At 55.7% G+C, this 17,744-nt stretch overlaps 1 protein-coding gene and 1 long non-coding RNA gene across 2 annotated transcripts in view; one reads left to right on the top strand and one right to left on the bottom strand.

Annotated features, from left to right (window-relative positions):
- The window catches only part of GRIK3 (glutamate ionotropic receptor kainate type subunit 3), a 230,466-nt gene extending 221,103 nt beyond the window's left edge, over positions 1-9,363 (top strand). The window contains exons 15-16 of the mRNA XM_003989866.6: positions 359-609; positions 3,209-9,363. Of these exons, the coding sequence (XP_003989915.2) occupies positions 359-609; positions 3,209-3,403 (446 nt within the window). The 3' untranslated portion in view covers positions 3,404-9,363. The remainder of the gene's footprint in view (positions 1-358; positions 610-3,208) is intronic.
- A 364-nt stretch (positions 9,364-9,727) lies between these two features.
- LOC123379564 lies at positions 9,728-14,794 on the bottom strand. Its single transcript, XR_006584162.1, has 2 exons — positions 14,372-14,794; positions 9,728-13,028 (listed from the first exon to the last, which is right to left on the bottom strand). It is a non-coding gene; the product is annotated as an uncharacterized LOC123379564 (long non-coding RNA).
- Between the last annotated feature and the right edge of the window lie 2,950 nt (positions 14,795-17,744).

Genomic DNA, 17,744 nt, shown 5'->3' with positions numbered 1-17,744 from the left:
TCGCGGGGTCAGCCGGGGCCTGGGCAGAGGAGAGCTGGGGGCAACCCAGAGGCGGGGTGAGGCAGGGCAGGGGTGGGGTGGGGTCCGTTCAGAGGTCATGGCTGTTCTCCCTGACTTTTCCCCTGCTGATGCAGCCCAGATACACCGTGCGTTCCAGGGGCCTGTGGAGACAGGGACTCCTAGGCAAAACTCCCCACCCCAAATCAGGACGTTTCTCCCACCCAAACACCGTAGATCATTCAAAGAGGGGCTTTTGTGAGCCTATGGAGATGGTGGCCAGCACCGAGCAGGGTGCCGGCAGGGCGAACGCACACGGCACTGAACGCCGCTGCCAGCCGGACCCCTGTCCCCCACGCAGGCTCCCCGTACCGGGACAAGATCACCATTGCCATCCTGCAGCTGCAGGAGGAAGACAAGCTCCACATCATGAAGGAGAAGTGGTGGCGAGGCAGCGGGTGTCCCGAGGAGGAAAACAAAGAGGCCAGCGCCCTGGGCGTCCAGAAGATCGGGGGCATCTTCATCGTCCTGGCCGCCGGGCTGGTCCTGTCCGTGCTGGTGGCCGTGGGCGAGTTTGTGTACAAGCTCCGCAAAACAGCGGAGCGAGAGCAGGTGAGCCCCGAGGACCGGGACCGGCGCGGGGAGGGGAGGGAGAAGGGAGGACAGGGTTCCGGCTGGGTTCGTGCCTCCCAAGCTCACGGGGTACGTGAGCCCACCCTGCCTCCCCCTGCCACCCCACCCCCCCGACCAGGAGGCCCGCTGGCCCCACCCCTGCTCTGACTCCGAGCACACACTCCCACCGCTGCTGTTCCATTCCAGGACAAGCCCCCTCGCCTCCAGCTGGACCGCGCGACAGCCTCCGGTCTGGCCTTCCTGCCTCCCCGCTCCCGTCCACTCTCCATACACAGCTAGTGCCCTGTTTCACACTTAATTCAAACCGTGTCGTTCCCCTGCACAAAACCCTCCATGGTAATTGTTGGAGCTCGGTGATGGTTACATAGGGATTCATTATACACTTCCCTCTCCTGCATATAGTTGGAAATTTCCATAATCAAAAGTTTAAAAAAGAAAAGAATGTTAAGAGGTCTGGCCCAAGTGTACATGCAGGAGAAGTCTGCTCAACCCATCTGATTAATTCAAGTGTGGTTGAGCAATGTTTCTGGGTCCTGGTAGCAAATTAGAATCACAGGGAGAGAGTTTTTTAAGTGCTAATGTCCTGGCCTCACTCCCAGAGACGGTTTTAATTGGTCTGTGGCAGAGCCTGGCGTTGGTGTCTTAAGAAAGCGTACTTATAGGGTGATTTAAATGTGCGCGTGAGTTGAGGGCTGGACAGAGGTCCCTCTCACAGAGAAGTTCAAAGGGACGTAGGGCCAGTGTGGAAGGAGACTGCAGTTAAGTCCCGTGTGGAAGGGACCATTCAAAACAGGCGCTTTTTACATCCATCAGAAATGAAATAGGGCCCTTTATAATCAGAAAGCCAGAGTCAGCAAAGAGGAAGGGGAAAGATCATTCTTGGTGCCGCATTTCTCCTGGACAGGAGGAAAGGGACATGTTCCCGTATTGCTGGGATCAGTCCAAGCGGATATGTTTTTGGAAGGCAACTTTGCGGTCTGGACAGAGTCTTAAAAGTGGCCACACATTTTGACAGTGAATTTCTACTTTTTGAAATGCACCCAGTGGAAGTGGCCAAGGGTAGATGCAGTTTTATTTACAAGGATGTTCACGGAAGTGTTAATTGTCACATGAGGAATGGGGTGGGGGGGAACCCTTGACGTCCAATCAAAAAGAATGGCTAAAAAAAATTACAATACATTAAAAAAGAACCACCAAATTCTTTAGGAATTCCCAATACCATTGGCATGAGCTCCACATTGCCCCAAAAGCCTACAAGACATGGTCCTGGTCCACTTGTCTGACTTTCTCCCTCTCACACTGAACTCCTTTACTCTGCTCCGCACACATCGGCCTTCTTTTTAGTCCTTAACACACCACAGTTCAGCCCCAGGCCATTTGCACATGCTGTTCCAGCCACCTGCAATGCTCTTGCCCCAGAGCACCCTGTCGTTGGCCTGTTCTAGCCATTCAGGTTTCAGCTCAAATGCCACCACTCAAGTAGCCTTCCCCACCTGCCCCCATGCCCAGCCCCCGCTCTATCCCATTCCACTGGTTTATTCTCTTAGAGATAGTTACCATTCCCTGAAGTGATTTATTTGCCTGCAAGTTTATTACCTGTTTCTATCACATCCTAGACCGTAAGCTCCCTGAGGGCTGAGACCTGTCTTTTTCACGTCTGTATGCCTAACATTTAGAACAGTGCATGGAACATAGTAGGCCCGCAATAAATATTTTCAGAATGAATAAGGGAGGTAAGAGGGAGGCTATTCTGTGTTTAGTGGGTGAACAGGGGAAGCTTGGAGGGGAAGCGGGTAAGAGGCAGAGCCAGAATTCGAATTCCCCTGCACCACACCGGCCGCCCACAGGTGCCTGGGTGTGCTAATACCCTGACCTCATGCAGAAGTTGAGCTGTCAACAGCGCCCCCTGTCGGCCAGACAAGTCACAGGACAGCCTCCGTCTGTTGGGCTCAGAGGAGCCGCTGCCCTCAGATACCTGCAGGCAAAGCTGTACCTTTGCCTTCCCTTCTGGGTGCCCATGAGGGACCCAGGCCAGAAGCCACTGCCACCCCGCTGCCTCGCAGGGACCCGCCTCCCAGTTGCGCACCTTGAGAAACATGCTGGACTTTCCCTAGTGGGAGCACAGTGATTCTCCCCTCAGTTGGAAGCCCTCCCAGGGGAAAGGTTACCCATACATTCACCGGGTGTTTCTTAAGCTTGACTCTGGGCCAGGCCAGAGCTGGGCTCACCCGGATGAGACTGGTTTGGTTCCTGCCCTCAGAATCTAGTGGAGAAAAACCAGACAGGTCAGCTCCTCAAACTTTAAGGTACGTGCCAATCGGAGCCTCAGTTTGCTCCTCTGTGAAATGGGGATAGGATGATACTACCTGCCCTATCTCCCTTAGTCTCCAAACAAGAATGGAATGCTTTGTAGGCTGCCCCACAAACTGGTCATCCTGAGTGGGCAGCGGGTGGGTGGCCTGAAGGTGAGAGAGAGACAGGCAGCCTTGGCACAGCCTGGGGAGGAAAGGGAGGCACTGGCTGGGGTTGCAAGGCCAAGCCTCACCCATGTGCCCCTTGCCCTCCCACCCCACCCCAGCGCTCCTTCTGCAGCACCGTAGCCGATGAGATCCGTTTCTCCCTCACCTGCCAGCGTCGGGTCAAGCACAAGCCGCAGCCTCCCATGATGGTCAAGACTGACGCTGTCATCAACATGCACACATTCAACGATCGCCGGCTTCCGGGCAAGGACAGCATGGCCTGCAGCACACCATTGGCCCCTGTATTCCCCTAAGCACAGGTGGGGTGGGGACCGAAGGCCTGGGGGCAGGGCGGAGGAAAGCAAAGGAGACTGGAAGGCACCTCCCCCGTGCCCACACTGGGCTTGGGGACCAGGGCCGTTGCCTGCCTGCTGGGCCAGGAGCCTTCTGCCCTTACCTACCAGGAGACCAGCAGGCCCCCACTTGCCTCTCATTTCTTCTGTGGGTTTCTAAAGCTGCCAGCCGAGACAGCCAAGGCCAAAGGAAGCACATGCCTCTCAGGCCAAACTCACCTGCCCCTCAATTCTCCTCAACAGTCAGAAGTTCCTACCACGGCCCTGCAGAGGCCAAAGAAAATGAGAAACAGCTCTTATATTGCCACTCTTTCCCCATGAGCCCAGGCCTCCTGGGCCTTGACCGTGAGACCAGAGACAAACCTTGGGTACTTCAAGGGTTGTAGTGTGGCAGCCATTGGGAGCTGAAGACGGGATGGCCACCCCCCACGTCTTGAGCAGAAGGAAGACCTTCACCCTCAGAGGCTGTTCACATAGTCCTGGTCTCAGGCAGCCCCCATCTTTGCAAAGTTGAAGGCAGAAAGCCCCATAGAGAAAAAGAGGAGTTTGCGGTATGGGAGAGAGGAGAATGCACAGAGGCCGCCATCTTGAATTCTTATGGACAATGTCCAGTGGCTCCCATTCCTCAAGGAGGTCTCCAGGAGTATAAAGTGGGGGGGGGGGAGTGGTCAGAGCAAATTTTCTTTCTGGCCCGAGGGTAGAGGCCCCCCTGAATCTCTCACAAAGGATGACCAGAGATTCAGTCAGTATTTGAAGCCAGAAGAACAATGGATTCCATGGAAATCCCACAGGCCCTTGAGCCATTGGGTCTCATTTTGCTGGTCACTGGGCTGTTTTCTAAACCCTAGTGGCATTTGAGAGCTTGGGCGCTTCACCATCTACTCATCAGCAACTCTCCCTTCCTGGCCAACTGACCTTGACCTCCTTCTGTCATCTCGGAAGGAGAAGAGAAGCCTAGGTTGAAGTGAACGTCGTCACCCCTCCTCAAAAGAAGGATCACAGTCCTGCTGCACAGGCTAACTTTGGGGTAGATGGGGAAAGCCAGACGGTCCCTAAAGAACTCTTGGTGTCCTGGGCTTGCCAAACCTAAAGATGCTCCCCGGTAAAAGAAAGTTTTCAGGGACAGAATATCAGAGCTCATAGAGGCCCCAAGAACGGTGAAAGAAAAGCTGCCTCCTGGATAATTAACCAAAGACCCCACACAGAGACACAGGCCATCTTGGCCCCAGTCTCTTGTCCAGAGCAGCTTGGACTTCGTGGGGTTGGGGGGTACAGCAAAGAAATAGTCGCAGATGGGCTCACAGTCGGGTGGACCAGATGATCTGTGGGTTCCAGCTAGGTAGAATGGATGCTCTAGAAGTCTTACGATTCTAGAAAAGGAATGAGATGTGGAAGGGTTAGGAGCAAAGTGTCCTTAAAGAGAACATGATGGGGCCAGCAGGGCTTCCCATTGCCGAGGGCAGAGGGCAGTCTCTGAGCAGGGGAGGGAGGGCTGGAGGTTCCGGACAGGGACCCAGAAGACACTAGTCACCGCCCTTCCTCCTCTGTCTTTTTTCTGCTCGGGGAGTCTGGTTAGGGAAGAGCTCCATTGAGATCTCGAGGGCCTTCTCAGTCGGGGTTAAGGGTAACCTCCAGTCCCACCCCCCAGGGACTCCCAAAGCAGGAGAGTGCAGTTGACTCGTGATTAATACTGTTCCTCCTCCAAGCTGTGAAGCTTGCAGGACCAGACCAGCTGGCTCCCGCAATCCCCGCAGCTCCAACAGGCTGTGCGCTTGGGAGGCGGGAGAAGGGAGCTGGATGTGCGGCATCGCCAACACGTAATGACAGGAAAAGCCATGCTGTCGTGAGCTTCCATGTGTAGGAGTGTGTGTGTGCGTGCATATATGTGTATCTTTGTGTGTGCGTGAGCTTTAGGGGCTGGGGCCGAAGGACAGATTTGGACGTCTCACAGAGCCCAGGGCACGAAATGAACACAATCCCTGGGTTCTGACGTGTGTGTGCACACATGTGTGTGCATTTGGGATGAGGGAGACAGATCTGGACAAGCAGCAGAGCCCCCATACAAGAAGCCATGTCTTAATGGGGTTCTGGTGAGTATACATATGTGCACACGCGTGCACGAGTGGGTATGCTTATGTGTGCGTGTGTGTGTGCACGTGCGTGCACATTTATGCCCCAGTGGCAGAGGTTGGAGGACAGGATAGAACCCGGAGCATCGCCAAATGTTGAAAAGGAGAAGCCATGTCATCAAGGGGTGCACGTGGGTGTGCGTGGGGGCTCGTGTGTGCAGCAGAGAGCAGGAGGGAGGACAGAAGCAGACAGACGGCCGGCACAGCTCAGTGCATGTACGCAAGAAGCCATGCGGAACTGGAGTTTCTCAGTGTTGGGGGGAACATGCTCGCACACGTGTGTTCACACTGACACATGTGCTCCCAGCTCGCAGCAGAAGCACAGATGGACAGTCAGCAAGGCAGGGAACCAGGGTCTATTTGCACTTCTGTTGTGGGGGAGAGATCGTCGGTCACAAGGATCTGTCGACATCGTGTGCTCTTGGGTATGACGCTCCGTGAACGTGCCGTGTGCTTCTGGGGCCGCGCGCATACGTGGACTGGCGGGGGGAGAAAGAAAAGTGGCATGGGCTGGGAAGAGGCTTCATCGGTGGCGTGAACAGTCGTGGGCATCAGAGGCACCATTCCATCGGGAACCCCCCCCTCCCCCAGAAAGTACTTAAGTGATAGGGGTGACAATGCTGCCCGACTCCGCCTCCCACTCAAGCCTTATGTCCATGTGTGCGGCGAAGGTGCAGACTCCGGCTGGTGCCCTCTGGCTTCGAGGCCAGCCCAGTGTTCAAAGTGCAGTGGAAACCGCTTCTGCCCAAGCGTGAGCTGTCGTCTCTCCCGGGGCAGAAGAGGTGCCGGGTGGCACTTCTGGGGCAGAAGGTTTTCCCGTGGAGGCGGACCAAGAGGAAGTCAAGACTGGGCCCGCCCTGCCAGCAGGTGCACCCCGGGGCTGCAGAGCGTGCCCGTGGGCACGCCCACACGCGGTGGCACTGATGGAAGCGTAAAAGCTGGCTTTGACGGCACGGAAGACGGGACTCGCGCGAGCACCTGCCGGACCGCCCTCGTCTGGCCCCACACGCCTTCCCTTCACAGAAGACTGACCCCCGCCTTTCACCCGCGTCTCCCACCTGCCATGCCAGTGCCTCCTCTCAGCCTGCTCAGCCTGGCCAAACTGAGGGGCCACCCCTCCCCAGCCACCCTGGGGATTTGGGACGATGAGCCCTCCTCCTCTCTCTCTCCCCTTGACCCGTTCCTGGTCTCTCTGCTGTGGACAGTTAAGAAAACCCTGACGGCTTTGTTGCCATCAGGCGGCCCTACTCTGCGAGCGCCTCTCCAGGCGAATAAGGCTCTCTTGGCAGGTGAGCTGACTCCGAGTCTCTGGAGGGTTGGAGGGCCTCCCCACCCCCACCTCACGGCCAAGACTGTCTCAACGAGAAGAGCACATCCCGGCTTCCTCCCCAATGCACTTGGCAGACAGACTGTGATGGCCCAGAATGGGGGAGGGGTGTGGCAGCATCGGATGAAGTTTCCACGTGGTGAGAAGTCACTCCCCTCCTTACACCGGAGGCGAGCAGGGGACAGACCCAGGCACACGCTCACGGAGAACAGTCAGAGGCTCCCTCCCTGCTTTCTTTTCCAGGGGTTACTGTGTGGAGTTTTGCAAAGCTGCTGCTTCGTGGCTCAGCATGAGGCCGGTCCCTCCCCAAGCCTTTCTCAGCTGTATGCACAAACATCTGGAAGGTGGCCAGACTCTGGCCCATGTCTGGACTGGTCCCGTGTGGATAGCCATCTGGAAGGGCCGAGGGATCTGGACGAACAGCTGTGAGGACCTAACATCTGGGACGGACCAACCCCTTGGACAGATGCAAGAAATGAGCCCAGTTCTGTGGACAGGTCTGGAATAGACGCATCCGGAACAGTCTCCCAGGCTGAGTGGACACATCTGGAAGGGGCCCAGCTGCTTGCCGCCGTAGAAGGGCCCTGCCCTTTGTCCCCATGCCAGTTTGGATCGAGCTCTCATTTTTCAGTCGTGGATTTGCCCTGGAGTTAAGATTTCAGAGCTGAGGCCATATGTGACGTCACAAAACTGTTTTTGGTAGAAGGTTAATGTTCTGTACCATATATATATGAATGTAAAAAGATATATATATATATGCTGTATATATATATATGTATATATATATGCACAGTGTATATATGACCCGTAGCCCATGTGTATACGCACCCCTCCCTGCACGTCTGCACACAGAGTGTACATAACCCAGCCAGTATGGGTGGGGACCAGGTGAGGGATGGGGCGATAGCAGCCAAGTCTGGAATGGAGGCCACCTGGGGCAGGGGCCGCAGAGAGCCCCGCGGGGATGGGGAGCACACATCAGAGTTCCAAACCCTGAAGAAGAGGACCCTGTGGCTGGGAGGTGAGCCTTGCCCGGGCAGCCTCTGCTGGGGGTGGGGGCAGGGCAGGAGAGACCAACAGGCCTTGTGTCAGTCCGAGCGTGTCTACGGCCTGTGCCTGAGGAGTAATGCCCTACCGGGACCTGGCTCCTGGGACCTCCGCCTGTCACAGTGGCCGGGCACGTGTCCGGCTCCACCCGGAATACCCTCAAAGGCTGGAACATTCTAGGCGGCGAAGGCCTCTGCCTCAGATTCTCACCCCCACGCAGAGACGCAGTTCACAGCTAGGAAAAAAACGCTTTTCAGAGGGAATGACCCCAGAGGCACTGTCAGCATGCCAGTGCAATGTCCCAGTGCCCTACTTATGGACCCTGTCCCCATCCCCTGCCTTCTAGAACAGAAGACCTCAAACCACCCTGCAGTGTGTCTCTGTTTTACAGATCAAAACTCTGGGGCCTCCCGATACGGGGAAGCGGCTGTAGTCATGCCAGCAAGTTTGTCCCACTGCAGACAATGTCCCCAGACCCATTTGACCCAGAGACCAGCTGTTAGGGAGTGACCGAGGAGCCAGAGATGCGAACAGTGCAGTGACACCGGTGAAAGATGAGAAGCCAGCAAGGCCCTCTGGCCCTAGCACAGCCCACGCCATCTGTCTGCCTCCTCTCCCTGTCTACACCTCCCCCGGCAGGGCGGTCGGCCGGGAGCACCGCCCCCCCCCCCCCCCCCCCACCATACCTGCAGACCTCCGGCCCTGCCCCGCCTGGGTCTTCCTGTTCTACATAATGCCAGCCTTTTTGTTAGTGGTCCTGCCCTTGCCACCGGTCAGAGCACCTCTGGAGTCTGCAAGGGAGAAGGTACTAGAGTAGACTTCCGTGCGGTCAACAGCCCACCTTTTGCTCGGGTCCCACGCATCAGGCTGGTGTGCACTAATCTGCCTCTGGGGCCCCCCCGCCAGAGCACATCTGAATCTGGCCCCCCGAGGAGGGGCCTGTCCTGGCTCCAGGGGCCCTCATGCCACTGTGCTCCAAACCCCCACCCCATCTCTGCCTGGGCCGACTTCCTGGCTGGGCCTCCCTTGTCGGGGACTTGGGTTCCCCGCCCCAGGGCTGAGCCCCCAGACAGCGCCATGTGAGACCCCTGGCCTGTCCCACCACCCAGACCAGAGTGCCTGGATGCCCCCCTCTCCCACTCAACATGGTTCCCACACACTGGTCTCTGGGCCATTCAGGGGATGCCCTTTGTGGACATGCAGAATTTCTATGAATATAGTTTTTTGTAAACATTTTGTAACGATTTGGGTTTCATAGTAACTGTGTTACTTGCCAATCATTCTAGGCTGATGTAAATAACTTTCCAAACAAATCTGATTATTTTCCTTTTTAAGACACTGTGATATATTAAAGTGCACAGTTTGCTGTATGAAGTAATATGGTTTTAAATTTTAAATAAAGACATGTTTCTAGAAAACAGGGTCCCCTTGAGGTGTGTTTTCTGTTGCTTTTCCCTCTCTTTCGAACCAGAGGGTACTGGGCCGCTATGTCCTTTACACCCCCGACTGACTGTGTCCCGGCAGGAGCCCCTAGTGGTGAGCAGGCAGGGGGCTCCAGCCCAGGCCCCTGGTTCCTATTTCAGATATGAAGGGTGTGGTGACTGTCCTTCACGACGTCTGACCTCTGTCTCCTTGTGGGCACATCTGTCCCGAACTCATCACCATCCACGTAGCTACCTTGGGAGTTACTGTGTCCTTATGTGACCCTGCCTCTTTGGCCACAGCTGGGGATGTTGGGTGGGCTTTTTCAAAGTGGAAATAATGCAGCTGTAAGTCAGTTACTCTCAGGAGATGGAAACCGTACATATAACCAGGGCTCAGGACAGGACATGTTAAGCAGGAGGGGATTGAACACAGATGTGTACAAAACCAGTGGAAGCGATGAGGGAGTAAGGGCCAGCTGCCCCCCCCCCCCCCCGTGGCTCCCAGAGCAACACACAACAGACCTATCCAGGGAGACTCTGGGACTAGAGCTGCAAGGTCACGCCCCGAGCTGTAATCCAGGGCTCAGAAAGCCTGTAATCCAGGGTCAGGAAGCTGCTGTCACCCCTGGCCCCATCACGATGCTTCTCGTCACCTGGGAAGCAATAGTGTGGAAAACTCTCACGTTTCCACGACAGAGACAGTCCATAAGGGGGCAGGAAGGTGGCCTCCACCTCTCTTCTGCCTTCCATAGCTCATGCAAATCGACTTGGTAGAGACTGATTTGCATCCAGAACCCTCCATGCTCCCCATCGCAATCATAAGTCCTAATATTTATTGAGAACTTCCTACGTGGCAGGTGCTATGCTAAGCTCTTGACATATATTATTATCTCCTTTACTACTTGCCTTAGAACCTGACACAGCTCAGACCCAACCATACATTCAGTCCGAATGTCCACCACCGTTGACTCAGTATCTCGGTGTCCCCCTTCTAATTCCCTGGAGAATGACTATTATTAGACTAGCTCTGGTTCGTTGGTCGCCTGTGGCCCAATCAACTGTGGCCAGAAGGAGTGAAGGGTCTCATAATATAATCATGGTACCCAGGCTCTTTGCTTTAGGAGGGTTGAGAACACCCAGAATTCCAAAGAAAGCTATGTGGGTTGAGCAGACCTCCTAAAATATCCACCCTCCTATTCCGTCAGCTGACAAAGTGCCAATCCAGTGTCCCAGAAATCCCTATAGAATGGAGAGGAGGCCAGGACCCAGTGGGCTCCTGGTCTAGCCCACAGCCACAGCCTGGGAAGAAGTTTTGGGTCTAAGCCAGGTAAGAGGTAGGTAGAGGCCCTGGGTTGAAATATAAATGTCTATCATTGGGAGACAGAGGTAAAGTCCATCGCCTAGGAGTGAATATACTGGGGTTCAGGGTAGACTCCAGGTCCAACAAGGAGTAGGATAACTTGGATAAGAGAGAGGGAAGAGACCGGGTAGGAACGAAGCCCACATTGAGGGGGAAGGAACAGGTAGATTACCCACTCATCCATCCATCCATTCATGTATCCATCTACCTACCCATCCATCCATTCCCCCATCCATCCATCCATCCACGCATCCATCCACACATCTATCCCCATTCCTGTGAACACATTTCTACCCACCTACCGATTCATCAACTACTCCATCCATCTATACATCTACCTGCCCACCACCCTCAATCCTTCCATCCATCCATTCACAGACTTAAATATTTTGTGTGTGAGTCCCAGCTCTACCACCTACGAGCTGTGTAACCTTGAACAAGCAACTTCACATCCTTGAGCCTCAGTTTCCTCATCTAAAATGCATAGTCATGAAAACCACCCCTCATGGAATGGTCGTATAGGCTAAATGAGAAAAAGCATGGTTAGTACTTAGCACAGACATAGTACATAAGCCAACAGTAAGTGACAGCAATTTTCACTAAGAAAAAGGAGGAAGGGGGGAAAAGAACTAAGGTCTACTATATGCTGAGCCTCTCAGAGCCCCCGACTCTACCTCTCAGAGCCCATCTCTACCTGGCTGGCCCTCCTGGGCACTGAGCTCTCTCCGTGGCCCTGTCTCGAGGAGACAAGCAAATGATACTAGGCCTTGTCTCTCCCTCCTCACCTCAACCCCGAGAGCAGGAAGTGCTGTTTCTGTCCCTTCAGAGAGGGTTCTCGCCGCCCCCTCCCCAAGGAAGGAAGCGGAGCCTGTATTACGTGATACCTGTACAACTCAACCAATGAGAGCTTTTATGGTGGAGGAAAGTAACAAATGAGCAGAGCCCTCCCCAACCTGCCAAGAGCCCAGACACAGAGGAATCAGAAAGCAAAGATGATCAAATACCCAGTGCAAAGATCTGGGTCCCAGTCTAAGACCCAACACATCTGGAAGGACACATGATCCTGCTCCCCCTCCACCATTTCCCAAATTAGGCCAAAGATTCCAAGACGAGGAGGTAACCGGAAGAGGAACCACCAGACAGAAACAGAGTCAGGTGTCGGGGGACCCTCAGTTTCTGCCTGAGCACCCACGTTCAGTTGCCAACCTGCGAGCTCCAGGGAGTGGATCCCAGGGGATCTGCAGGAGTCCAGAGCAGGGACGTGCCCCCCAGAGGTCCTTCTCAGCCCCTCCGTAAGGACACCTTCCTTAGCACCCAGGTGACTCCCACTGGCCAAGTTGCGTGAGCAAAGCACCAGCTGTACCCTGTGAATTCACTCAGACCCCGTTCTCCCCACCCTCTCTGGCCACGCCCTCTCTCACTGAATCAGGACCAAGCCTCTGTCCTCAGCACTTAGAGGGAATGCGGTGGCATGGCAAGAAATCCCCCAATATACTCCTAGCCAAGTGGGACTATACAAGAATGTTCCCTCTGAGCCGGGGGAACAACCCACTTCTTCATTACTGTGTTCTTCATCACCATCATCATCATCATCGTGATTATTGTGTTGGTGGTTGTTATGTCTGCTTCTCATGCAGTCCCTGCAGAGCCCTGGTGGCCTGGAGATGATGGGTCCAGATGGTCCCGAAGCAGATCCCGGGCCAAAAGCAGATCCTTTGGCCTCTATGCCTGGGAGAGTCCCATCCCAGAAAACTATATCCTGATGTTAAGGGCTCACCTTCCTTTGACCTTGGTTGTCTTGCCCCGTTTGGAGCGCAGGGATCTGAGACCCGTCGAGCTGGCTGCTACCAGTCCCCACCACCCTCTAGGTCACAGACCCGCTCCCTCTCCTGCCGTCTCCTGTGGCACAGGCCTCCTGTCACTCATGGCAGGACCCAGGGACTCAGAATCAGAGGCAAGCCTCAGGCCCCTCTGCCTCCTTGGTTTAAGCGGGCAGCCTTGGACTGCTCACGGCCTTGGTTCCCAGTCCTGTGCCTCGTGTTGCTCATGAGACGAAGAAAGGAAAGGCTTCCCATGAAAGCACTCGCCAGGTGTCAGGCAACGGGCTTACTGTTTGTGGGGGTCCTTCTCTGCCTTTCAGTCACCTCCCCTTCTCCACTTCCGTCCCCTCCGGGTCCCTCTGGAGTGAGCGAGGAGCAGGAGGAGGTCAGAGCCCGGGCACTCCTCGAGCTGCGGGTTACCATTCCGAGAATCAGGCGGCAGGGACACACGGCTCCCCCGGGGGCCTTGATGGCACTTCCTTGGGAAACAGAAGCCGAGTGTTTAAGAAGCATCTGTCATTATGGAAACAAAGTTGCCAGGCCATTTTTTCTTTTACTATTTTTACTGCGGTTTCATTATCTTATGCAAATGAGGCCGCCGATGAAGCCTTTCTGCAGGGTGGCCCATGCTGGGACCAGCTCCACCGAGGGGATTTATTGCCTGCCTCGGCCTCCAGACTAGAACTGGGACGAGGAGGTCCCGTGGAGATGACTTTCAGAGCATCCGATCTGCCCCGGAATGCTCGGTGCCCGCCAAAGCAGCCCCCGCGTCCTGCCTCTATCCCCGGGCTTCCCCACTCCCTTATTTCCGAAGACCCAAGTAAGTGTCAGCTCAGCCTGGCTCCGGGCGTCTGTCCCCAGTTCCTCAACAGCAGGAGGCCCTTGAATAGTGAGTTGTAAGTACCCAGCAAGATGTAAGGGGAAAAGTGGAAGGCAACTGGGGTTTCGCCCTGCCACGGACCTCTGGGAGCAGCATGGAACATGCCTCCCAGTTTCCCCTTCAAGGGGGAGAGAGCAGGAGTGTGTATATGCCAGCTTTTGGTCCAGGCTAGTCCCCTGGGGTGTCAATCCCAGGTGCTTCCGGCACGCCACAGGCAGCAAGATGGGTTCTGTGGCAGCATGAAGCCTCCTGGAAAGCAATGCAGGAGACGGAGGTAGGAAACCGGGCCATTTCTGGGGAAGTGGTAAAGGCAGGAGACACATGCGAGGCACCGACCGCATGTCCTGTGACCCTCCTGTAGAGACGAGCAGCCTAAGGCTCAGAAGGGCCACGTAACTCGCCCAAGCTCCGGTGACTCAGTGGCAGCGCAGAGTTCACCCAGGGCTGTTCGCCTCGCCAGCTCAAGGAGCCCCCGGGGCCTCGCCACCTGCTGGCGTCCTGCCCTGGCCTCTCCCGTGCTCCTTGAGGCGGCTCTGGCCTCACCGAGAGCCCCGCAGTCCCTGCCCGCTCCAGCCTGTCTTCCAGGTCACTTCTCCCCGTGTGAAGTGTGTCGGGGGAGTACCCACTCTCCTCAGGACTCCGTGGGCTCCCAGATTTCCCTCCAAGAGAGCGCCCCCCTCTGCCCAGCCCCTCTGGCCCGAAACCTTTACTGGTAATCGGCTTCTCCCTCATCCAGCCTCAGGTGACTGAGGACTCGGATAGGGCATCCTCTGGGGCAGAGACAGGTCCCAGCATTTAGTAAGAGCCTCCCGCCCTATGTGGGCACCTGCCCCCTCGGGGAGGTCTGACTTGGCCCCACATTTCCGAAGGTCTGGGCAGCGGTGAGACCGAAAAAAAAAATGCGGAAACGTGGAAAACCAGAAGTTTCTCACCCCCGCTCACCTGTGGGTGACGATGACATCGGGGCAGTTGCCATAACCCAAGTGTCACTGGCTCTGTGCCCTCTCGTAACACCCTGCCTGCGGCTCCGTGCAAAGTCCAGGGGACGGGCCGGCTCTGTCCTCCGAATCCGTCTCTGATCAGATGACCAAAAGCTTGAGAGCTCTTAGTGCTGGTATCTTTCTTTGCTAGGAGAAGATGTCATTAATGACAAATAAAAATGAATCAAGAAGAAGAAGAAGAAGAAGACATCCCAGCCAGCTGAGCGACAGCTCCAGACCCAGCACTGTGCTAGCACTCTCCAGACCCCATGCCCATTTTAGAGATGTGGAAACGGAGGCCAAGAAAAATAGAACAACTCACCCACAGCCACCCAGAGGGCATCGGCACGAGGCCTCCGGGGCGGGACCTCTGCTGCACAGATTCGTTAAGTAGGTACGTGAATCAACGAATGAGTGCATCAGAAAATAGTCAAGAACCCGTGCTGTTTACAGACACTGGGGGACTTCCACGCTTGTAGGGGAAAAAAAAAAAAAAATCCAGACTTGATTGGGCCAAAAATGAGAATTACTAATTATAGTCGCTCACAGGAACGACCTACCATTTATGCCTAATTGCGGTGCAGTCCAATAACAATTATGCACATCAATAAATGTGTCAGATTAACTTGGTTGTAAGTTTTATTTGATGGCAACACTAAAACCCTGTTGGTGGCTCCTCAGACTTGAGAGGCCGCGGCCACCCCGCCTGGGCCCGTTGGTCCCTTCTGGAAGGGAGGAGGACGTTGGTGCTGGAAGGGAAGGAGGAGACGGGAGGGGAAAGGAATGTCTCTCTCCTGTGCCGCAGTGTGTCTGCCCTGGCAAGCTCTGGGAAAGCAGTCTGGCAGGGGATCTTCGCGGGACGTGCAACGTCACGAGCCTCCCCTCCTTTCCTCAGTGCCAAAGGCAGCGTCCTAATTAGAACATCCATAACCCTCAGCATCTGCTCCAAGAGAATTCAGCTGCTCTAAGATGGAGAAGTCCATTAACTTTATTGCACAAAACGTCGGACGTGCTTTTAGACAGAGGATCACTGCCAAGTGAGACAAACTGCCAGGACCTGCCAGAGAAACAGGCCAGAACTTCCTGCAGGCCGCAGCTGGGTCGTGGGGACTTGGTCCTCTCCCCGCCCCACGCCCTGAGTGGCCCTGCCTCACGCAGGGAGGCCGGAGCCGGGGGAAGCTGTGATTTGCAAATGCAGGTGCAGCCCGAGCAGGCCGGCCTTCCTTCCTCACGCGAGCCCGCAGCCTGCTGAATGTCAGTGCCATCTGACTCCCAGAATGCATCAGGATTCCCACCCCACGGTCGGGGCACTCATTCCTACAGCAGCAGGAGCTGTGTTAGCTGGTGTCACCAGAGGCAGTGGAGCAAGGTGGCTAAAAATGAGCTTTGGAATCACATATTTCTGGGGCTGAATCTCAGCTTGGCCGCTTACGGGTCGCCGTGTGAGCTCGCGGACGTGGTTTAACATCCCCAGGCTGTTCTGCTAACGCGGGCTGAGTAATACCCACCTCGAGGAGGGCCGGGTGAGATGAAGCCATGAATGTTTAGTGCTGTGCCCGTCACGTAGCAGGCTCGGTAAACCAGTGCACCCCTTCCAAGCCCCCAGCGTGGACATGGAGAGGGGTCGAAACCCACCACGGGTGCAGGGGAGAATAAACACCGTTTTGCTCAGACAGCCCTGGCTTCTGATCGCGGCTCTGCTGCGTGCCTTGGTCCCCTGAGCCCTCAGTTTCTTCATCTGTAACATGGAGCTGGTAATCCCTGTCCCCCTTTCCTCACAGGAGAATCCAGAAGATGTGGAAGTACTTGGAGACCCAGCAAGGGGATGCTCCCCGTGCAGCTTTGTTACTCTTGTGATCTGGGCTGTCAACCTAATGCCCAGTGCCTCCTGGGAAATGCTGGGCCCTCCCCAGCCCCCCGGCCCCCCAGCCCCCCAGCCGCCAATCCGTCTCCGCCTCAGCCCTCTGCACCACGGCCCTCCCACCTCATCTGGGCACCCCAGACCCCACGGGGAGCCGCCGCAGACCTCCCGGCCTTCAAACATGCCTCACCGAGTGAACCTCCCGGGTGTCCTTTCTCAGATTCAGACTCTTCCTAATATGAATAATTAGCGGAAACAGTCCGAGGGGGGAGGCAGAGGCCGTAGCAACCGACCCCGGTGATTTCCAAGCCTCGGGGAGAGCCCAATTTCGCTCCAATCCGGGTGCTGTAAATTCCCATCAAGCTAAGAAAATATAGTGCAATTTAGAAACACTGATACGGCAATAAAACACAGATCTCCGGCAAATGGAATTCAGCAACATCTAAAAATGGAGCCATACATTACTCCGCCTGCAAACTCCCTCTGGGAACATAATGCTGGGAGATGCTGGGGGTACTTTATGTTCAAGTTGATCTTTCTTTTCCAGATGAAGGCAGGGGCCACCTGCAGCTGGGCCCCAGCTGACCCTCCGGGACAGGCCTCGTCCATGGTCCAGTCTGCTGGATCCAAGGTGAGCCCCCCCCCGCCAGAGAGGACCTGTGGCCTGGCCCCGGTCACCCAGGCGCTGCTGGAGGGAACATTCTGGAAAGGGTAGGAAAGGAGGGAGGGAGAAAAAACTCACCTCATGCCAGTGAGTCCTCACAAGCAGCCTTCAAGGGAAAAGTGATGGTTCCTACTTATCAGATGAGGATATTGATGATGGAAAATATGGAGACTTTTTCAAGGTCACTCGGGGGAAAGTATTCAAAGCTGGATTTAAACCCACATCTGTCTGCCTCTTTCTATTCTACGTGCTGTCTTCCCCCCAGCTCAGGGCTCAGGCTTCCATTCATCAGGGGCTGAAACTGAGCCACACACCGCGGCTCGCTGCCTTCCAGGGGTGGAGGTGGGGCCGCTGTCCACAGATGGGCTTGTCATGAGCCCCACCCTGTAGTCCGAGAAACAGGAAGAAGTACACTTGTATAGTCCCCTGCCTCCTAAACACAAGGTCGGGGTACCGGGTCCCCTTGGGAAGGATTGATGGATATAGGGCAGACCCATACCCCCCAGTAAGCCCAACGCCTTCACTTCACCAGTAGAGGCTGGGGCGGGCGGGGGGGTGGGGGGCTCCATTTGCTCTCTGGCCTGGGGCACACCCTCCCCTTCGGCACACTGCCTCCTCCGGCAGACTAGCGAGGCCAGTCTGCTCACGGAACACATCTGTCCCACCCTCTCACGTTCACACGCGCACACACACTACTCGTTCCAGCCTCCACACTTGGCATGGCTCGTGCCTCCACCAGACCTCGAGCGCCATGGGAGCAGAGACACGTGTGCGTGTGGCCCTGGACAGACCCCAGTCAGCAACGCTGCT

This window comes from Felis catus, chromosome C1 (genome assembly GCF_018350175.1).
Source record: "Felis catus isolate Fca126 chromosome C1, F.catus_Fca126_mat1.0, whole genome shotgun sequence".
NCBI classification, from domain to species: domain Eukaryota; kingdom Metazoa; phylum Chordata; class Mammalia; order Carnivora; family Felidae; genus Felis; species Felis catus.
The sequence above is the reverse complement of the archived record's forward strand: the minus strand, read 5'-3'. Positions and strand labels throughout refer to the sequence as shown.